The sequence below is a fragment of the Esox lucius genome, chromosome 3, assembly GCF_011004845.1.
Source record: "Esox lucius isolate fEsoLuc1 chromosome 3, fEsoLuc1.pri, whole genome shotgun sequence".
NCBI lineage: Eukaryota > Metazoa > Chordata > Actinopteri > Esociformes > Esocidae > Esox > Esox lucius.
This window is the reverse complement of record NC_047571.1, coordinates 14,527,560-14,535,676: the sequence shown is the minus strand read 5'-3', so window position 1 is coordinate 14,535,676 and position 8,117 is coordinate 14,527,560. Positions and strand designations below refer to the sequence as shown.

Sequence of the window (8,117 nt, the reverse complement as noted above, 5' to 3'; positions counted from 1 at the left end):
ATTTATACCTGTTTACCAACTTCATCGCACCAAATAAACAAATACAGGACTTGGAGTGACCACCTGTTATTCATACTATACAATGTCTTTCAATGCAATGCACCAGGATCCTACTCACTTGTCAGTTAGTGATAGTAAAACAGCCTGTCAACGTTTGATGAGCAAATAATGCCAACAGTGTTTGTTCCTCACAGGCCAGTAGTGGGTGGATCCTAACAGCAGAGGGAGATAGAGGCTTGTATTTCAGAGGCAAAATAAACATTAAACGTTTCCTTCTGCATTTCTCTTCTGAGTAAGACCAAAAGTAGGGCTGAGACAGCATGAACAATCTTACTTCCAGAGTAGTTTAAAAAGGTGCCCCAGCAAAAGCATTCAAGATAAAACTTTAATGTAGATATGATCTTTATTTATACACCAAAAACTGGTCTTATGAGAGTAATGACAATCATTAATTCACATGGGTAACAAACAAAACTCAGACCTCACAGAAAACAAATACACACCTGCTCATAATATATGTATAAATACATGTTCATAAACAACAGTCAACATAATATATTAATACATGTTCATAAACAACAGTCAACATTTTCATTATATCCACTATTTTCATAACTATCTGATTCGTCTATGTAAAGTGCTTCTCACAATGCATTTTTCCTTCGAAGATTCACCCCAATCCTGTGGCCACTGGCTATCACATGCATGACAATCTGATTTTGCTCCATCTGATATTAACTTCCCTTGAGTATCCATTCTCTCGTTCAATGGTCCATCGGTCACGTGTGGTCAACGTCTGCTATTGGCCGTGCTGAAGGTCAGTTTCGGGCCACCAGGGGTGACCTCTGCCTGGGACACAGGATCCGGCCGAACGCTCGGCGGAAGCTGGTGTGACAGAGCGGGTAGAGGAAAGGGTTAATGGCCGAGTTGAGCCAAAGCAGCCAGAAGGTGATTTCGTACCAGTGGTGCTGGACACAGAGACCCCGACAAGCCGCTCTGATGATCATGAGCAGGGTGTAGGGCGCCCAACACACAGCGAACACACAGACGATGACCGCCAGCGACTTGGCTACCTTCTTGTCTCTGGAGAGGCGGCTGCGCTGGGTTCCCCCGGTGGAGGACGTGTCCTGACGCTCCATGTGGGGAGGAGAAGTCTGGGAGTGGAAGGAGCCTATCCCAGAGCCCCTTTTCTTGACAGACACTTCACTAGCCAGCTTCTTAACCACCACTGAGTTTCGGGAGAAGAGCGCGGTGAGGCGGATGACAATCCTCCTCGTCAGTGGATAGGGAAGTCGGGCAGGCGCGTGGGACCGTTCCTGGGCCTCCTTTTGGTTCCGGAGCCACCTCCTACGGATGTTGAGGTAGATGCTGAGGTTGAAGAAGGTTACGGAGATGAAGGGGGAGAAGAACTCAAACATGGAAGCGCCGAGGAGGAAGTACCAGGTGTAGTAGAACTCGGCGTAGCACTCGTCCTCCGGGACGTGGCTCTTCCCCTCAACCAGCTCCCAGAAGATGATGGCAGGGCCATAGAGGACAAAGGCTAGAACCCAGACAGCTATCATCTTCATTATGGCTCCGTGGGTCATGCTCTGTCTGGCACGGTAGCTCACCTGGTGGGTGGAAACCACGGAAACAAGAGGCAAAGATGATGAACGTGATTGGTGCTTTGGGTCTTTTGATGTGCATGAATCATTGGGTCAATTGCAACCAACAGGCAGAAGTTAACAGCCAGCTGCTACTTAGCACTGACGTTTTTAATATTAACAGGTGATTTTGTGCACCTACGTACTAAAACAAACTTGCTTGTATTAATTTAACAACATTAAACAAGGGGTGTTTTAATTTTGCAGATGAAAACAGTCGCAAAGCAATTTTTACAAACATCCAAAATGTCAACATAATTATAATATAATAATGTCATTGAACATCATTTTGCATTTAACAAACAATGAAACAATAACATAAAGTAAATGATATTAATATATATATATATATATATATATATATATATATATATATATATATATATATATATATATATATAAATATATTCATATATACCAATCCTGATTGGTTAAAGATCTAGACAGTTCAGAGATGGGGTTTTTTAAAGCTCTGTGCACCCAAGAAATGACCACACAGTATTAAGACATGTTTTAGTTGATGGAGTATATTAATTAGAAATTCAGAGTAAACATAATAACAGCAGATTTAAAGACATTTAGAGTAAATTGAAGAAATTCATAATATCAGTACAGAATGACTGTGCAGTAGTTAAATATTTATAGTATAATTTATCAACGATGACACCCACCAGAGGGCAAAGCAGTCCTGAAAAACGGTGTCAGTAACCAGGACTAAAAGTGAATACCAACATCAGCTTTAGGGAGCAGTAATACTGTGGCTAATAGGAGATGTAAATGAGATTAGCTGGGTGGTAAGCTGAGCACATAGTCATGGTTTAACAAGAGATAGCCTTCTGTTGAGACGGTTGTTTTCAATTGATCCATTTTGTCTGCTTAGTTAATCTACCTCAGGAGGATATTAAAAGTTCAAAAAAGGGATTTAAGTTTACTGTAATTGGTAGCTGGTGGCTTTACTCTGAATCACAGACTCCCTTGGCCTATTAGTTGTGTACCTTTGCTAAAGCATTAATTTGAACAAAGGGTTCCCAGCCTAGTTGTCAATATTTCGTGAGGTCACACATAGTGACTTAAATTAACGGCCCATTGTTTCAGGATTTCTATGAAATACGACATTTAAAGGAGATTTCCCTAATTTAGCCCCACCTCATGGACGATAATGGAACAATATACAATTGTCCTCTGACTCAAATATGATTTACTTTCCCTTTTGCCAATGCCTTTTTTCAAAAGTGAGGTTTTCACTTAGCAGTTACATTAAAAGAAACACCCAACAAGTGAGTGCAAATCCACTGTATGATATGGGTGTTGCGATATACTGGTATTGACGATAACCGTGATATTAAAAAAATTCAATGGTGATATCATGTTAATAATACACATGAAAATCTTGTATTAACTAGGCGGAAATTATGTATTTCTCCAAAATCTCCTCTCTGTTTTTCTATAGCTTATTCATGTCACCAATGGACAATCGATGCCTGTGCTTAAAGTACCGGTCTGGATCTACACACTGGCGTTTGAATTAATGCAAAGACGCACCGTTTCAATAGCCTCTTCACTAGGCAAACATTATTTGTATTTTTCCAAAAACTCCTCTGGGTACCTTGTCGATCTTTTATTCATCTGTTCATTTGGTTGCCTTTTCACTATCCATTAAGTGTAATTGGTCTTTTTAAACACATTTATTTTTTGAATTTGTGCAGTTATGTTTACAGATTCTCTCTCTACCACCCTACGCTCATATTCTGAGTGTAAGTAATTTGCCAAAAAAGACACAAAACACAGTAAACAAAGTTGAAGATGAATTTGACTGATAAATATTATTTTCTTCACATTTTCTACAGGTTTTGCAATGATATCATTACTGTGAATCCTTTTGGTCATGATAATCGTGTAGTGAAAAGCTGATATTGTGACAGCCCTAGTGTGTAACTATTAATTAGCTATTAATTTACAACAGGGTAGGCTGTCTCTTTGGCTATCTCTTTGGATTTTACCCACAGGGATAACACTGCTTTCATTGTAGAGTTTATCCTAACCATGACTGACCAAGAAAAACTTGGAACTCAACTTTACACAAATCAGACATAATCAGATTGTACATCTGTTCAATATCTGGTCAAAGAAGTTCTTATCTTCACCATGCAGTCTTAAAAGCAATCTCATTTCATGACATTATTTAATTTGCACCTTCCATCTTAATGTCAATATTTCCTTTTACCTTTGGCAGCTTCAAAACACATGACTGAATCCTTCTATTCAGGTTAGGAAAGAAATGCTTTTCGGCATAATGCCGTGCTGCCGTCTCTCTGCTGATTGATGTGTCAATACTGGAGGGAACCAGCACAGACTGGAGAAAGAATGAAGCATCTAAATAAAATAGAGGATTTCTATGATCAAAGCATAATGTTGTGTGGATTTAAGGAGAGCCTCAGCCTCTCTAGTGTCATCTGCATTCATGCCTCTGATGTTAAGTGTTGTGCTGGTAAAACAAAACCGTACATTGTGCACAGAATCTCTCTCTCTCTTGTGAACTGTGCCTTGTGTACTCAGCCTCATAAAAAGTTTCACGGTAAGACACTATTGAAGACACTATCAGACACATGGCAGTGGTGCCATCACTGGTGGTGCAAATGATTTAAATTGGCACATTGAAAGCCTATTCCTGAAAAGCCGGAATGAATAGATTGTGTTTTGTTATCAGAGTTAATTAAATTATATACAGATGAAGTACATAGAAAGATATATTAGATAGAAAGATAGACAGATATGCTCTCTGAGACAATGCATTTCTAGAAGTATGTTTTAATAAAAAATATGTGTTATTTGTGTGCTGTAACTGATAGGGTTAAACACCTCTCATATTATCTTTGTATCTTTTGTTTTGGGCAATGCCCAGCTAAGCTTGTGAGGGTTTGAACTGGTGTGTGGGCTTGAGAAAATAAGATCTGAACTTGAAAAGTGAAGAAAATGTCTGCCTACTACACTGGGCAGCGAAAGCTATGTAATTAGTGTTGGCATCAGGACTAGGGTAGTGGGGGAAGGTCATGAATGATTAACCTGTCCAGATGGGCACTTTCAGAAAGCTAGCAAAGTGGCACAACCCTGGCTGATGACCCAGTAGAGTCACCTAAAAAGGGACAGATGGCGTAGTGGACCAGTAGTAGGACCTGATAGGTGGAGGTACTCTTGAACCTTTCCCAAGTAATTCAGCCCTTACGGTACATTCCCAGACACTCCTGCCCAAATGCACAGTTCTGGCGGAAACAATGTTTGGCCTTCACTTGCTAATAAGAACTTGGCTTTCACTAGCCAATAAGAATGTTTTGAGAAACTCCTGGACCGCTCAGTCTACCTACCTAACATCTCCCACGACATCTTCTTCCCAAATGTCTTGTGCACCCAGACACCAGTTACTAAGTCGTAATATTGTCTTAGGACGTGAGAGTGTACAGTGCAGCTGAGCTGACTCGACTACTACACTGACTCCAGACACAGCAAGCCACTGACTACTTCATTAAAACGTGTTAACTCTGATGAAATAATGTGACTGCAATAGCTGTCTAGCGAGCTGATTGAAGGAACAGTGCATGTTATGTTGTCGGATACCTGCTGGTTTGCTTTCCTTTTGTATTATAATGTGGTCGACTCAGGCTATACTGGTTGTAATAAGTGTTTCTTTATACATATTATGTGTGAAATAGTGTTCAGTGTGGAGCCATTCCTGGCTGTATTTTGATTTATTTACAAATTCTTTACTCAGTAAAATCAGTCCTGTAGAATGATGTCGTCAATCACACTAAAGGGAAAACTTCGATTGGTTGCTGTGCCAGACTTGTGTTTGCAATAGCCTGGGTAGATGTTTAATTTATGTAAAGTCAGTTTCTCCACCTCCCTCAGTTTTTCCTCTGCACTGTATGCTGCCAAGCAAAATTAAAGCAATAGAAACAAAAACGAGAGTAAAGAATTTATAATTGTACTTTGGACTATGACCTCAGTACCACCTCCTACCTACATTTCAACATCCTAATTTAAGGCCATGAGGTTCCTACTCACCGGTCTGGTGACAGAGAGGAAGCGGTCATAACTAATGAGAACAATGTTGAAGACAGAAGCAGTGCAGAGCAGGTAGTCCATAACCAGCCAGAGTTTACATAATCCTCGGCCAAGCATCCATTTCCCAGTCAGGATGTATGGGATGTATACTGGGATGCAAAACGCTCCTGAGAAAATCAAGTAGAGAGGGTTAGGGAAGATGACACTAATGCAGTAAGGCCTTATAACATTTTTTGTTTTGTTCTGACTTCCTGCCTGGGATTTGTCTGCTGTCCATTACAATGTTTTGAAGGCTCTATTGCCTGGCTACCTAGACTCCTTGCTACAGCCAAACGCTACACCACGCCCACAGGGTTTCTTTTCTGGAAAATATGACATCCTTGACCCTTCACAAAATGCAAACACATTCTGTCTCGACTGATTGGTCCCAACAAACAATGTGTTAGCACATTTAAGAAAAGGGTACCTTTGAAAATGTGTAATTTGCTTTGATGCGAATTGGCTACAGTATGTGTTTTGCACAACACCCCTCAGAACAATTTTTACGAAGGCATGCTTCAGATTTAAATATTTAGCGAACTACAGAGCTGAACATCCAAAATCAATTTCTGAGCTAAAATCCTGAAACACAATATATCCACAAATAAATCCTCATATTCTGCTTTTTAAATAATTCCCCAGTGACGTTAAAAATCGGGTTCATTTTCCCATCTGCAAGAAAGTTAAAAAGTTTCTAGATGTTAAAAATATGCTTTTCCAGCATAATGAAAATATCGATATTCCAAAGAAATTGTGATTTTTCTTGGTGTTAAAGATATGTATTTTGTGGAAGATGGAAAGGTGTATTTTACTATAACCTGACCTGCAAAACTGTCCTTCATCTCGAATCTCAGACATATTAGCCATGTACTGTATATTAAAATGTATATTATTCATGTTGACTTTTACTTTGACAGTATCAGTCAACGTGAAGGTTTAACTTTTTGATGAAAGGTTAACATTTATGGCATTGTGTTACTGTGCACGAGTCTACTGTAGGTTGTTGCATATACAGATATGATTAAATGCTGCTAGAACAGCTTTTTACTTTGGGGGCAAATCAAGGCCAAATCTGAATGAAACAGTTAAGTCTATGTTTGGGCCGAATAAAATATGTTTTGGAAAGGACTGAAACAAATACAAACGTCAATGTGTGAGCTAAATAAAATACTGGTGATTTTGAAATTCAGACAGACACACAAAATGTCAAGGTATTTTAACGTCCATAGACGTCAACAACGGACAATGCACACTGTCTCCCTGTTTCACACAAAGACACACGGAGACATACACATCAACACAATAAAAGCTCACATTCCAGTTTTAAAAAATAAAATAAATGCGCATGTCACATCATTAACATGCAATTATAATTAAGCGTACTTTAATTTAATGATCAAAACTTTTTTCTCACCAACAAGAAAATCCGATATTGCCAAATTCAAGAAGTAATAGTTGCTTTTCCTCCTTAGGCTCTTGTCCACCTTAAATGCAAAAATGACCAAAGCGTTTCCTAGAACTATCACTACCACCAAAGTTATCATAATCAAAAGAAGCATGGCGGTGACTGGCAACGTGAATCCTGAGTCGCTCCACATTTTCGTTGAGTTGTTGATGTAATTCCAGCTGTGGTTGGCATCGAGTTGATATGCGCCCATTGACTCAATTAGAAACTCCCCAGTAAATCCTTTCCTTAAATCATTATTCCAAGGAGTTCGATTAGTCAGTCAAAACTTGGAGCTTTATTTCGAACGGTCGTTACTCAAAACAATGCAACAGGTGCCATCCATGCGAATCTGCATCCAAGCTATTCAACTTGAGTCTATTTATCTATTGGTGCAGCCTATCGAAGTTATTGGATTTTACACACTCAGACCTAAAGATTCTGTGTAAATCCTATACGATTTTGCGCACCAATACACATCCCGCGGATGCCCTATACGTACGTTTTCGACAGCATGATTATCCTTAGGTCAGCGCCACCTTAAGTCTCGCGTAGCCAAGCGAAAACATCTCTACAGCGTACTGTTGTATTCCAAGATTGCATGGTCTGGGTCGAGAGCATTGCTTTGAGGTTTGTTCTGTGCGGTATCCTCAATGCAAGGGTTGAAACCTCCGCGAAAGTTTCCATGGAATTATTGCAATACACCTCCACAAGCCCATCAATTCATTCTCAGTGAATAGGCTACAGACCACAGATAGTAAATGGCTCTGATTGTGTGAACACAGGATTTGGGGGATTAAATTATGTCTTGACCTTTCAAGTTGCCCAAGATTTATTAGCCCAGTTGGGTCAGAATATTTGGTAATTTGCATTCAGATTGCGTCCTGTGAAGAGTTCACTCCACCAGTCTCAAACCAGTACCACAGCTGTGG

At 39.8% G+C, this 8,117-nt stretch overlaps 1 protein-coding gene across 2 annotated transcripts; it reads right to left on the bottom strand.

The window, feature by feature from the left end:
• Positions 1-449: 449 nt before the first annotated feature.
• LOC105018911 (histamine H3 receptor) lies at positions 450-7,542 on the bottom strand. 2 transcript variants are annotated; one of them, XM_020043616.3, is made up of 4 exons: positions 7,156-7,542; positions 5,703-5,869; positions 1,441-1,610; positions 450-1,347 (listed from the first exon to the last, which is right to left on the bottom strand). In XM_020043616.3, the coding sequence occupies exons 1-4, from the start codon at positions 7,397-7,399 to the stop codon at positions 819-821; spliced, it is 1,110 nt and encodes a 369-aa protein (XP_019899175.2). In that variant the 5' UTR covers positions 7,400-7,542; the 3' UTR covers positions 450-818. The 2 variants fall into 2 exon arrangements, with proteins under 2 accessions (XP_019899175.2, XP_019899173.2); XM_020043614.3 differs by having other exon boundaries at positions 450-1,610.
• Positions 7,543-8,117: the final 575 nt, after the last annotated feature.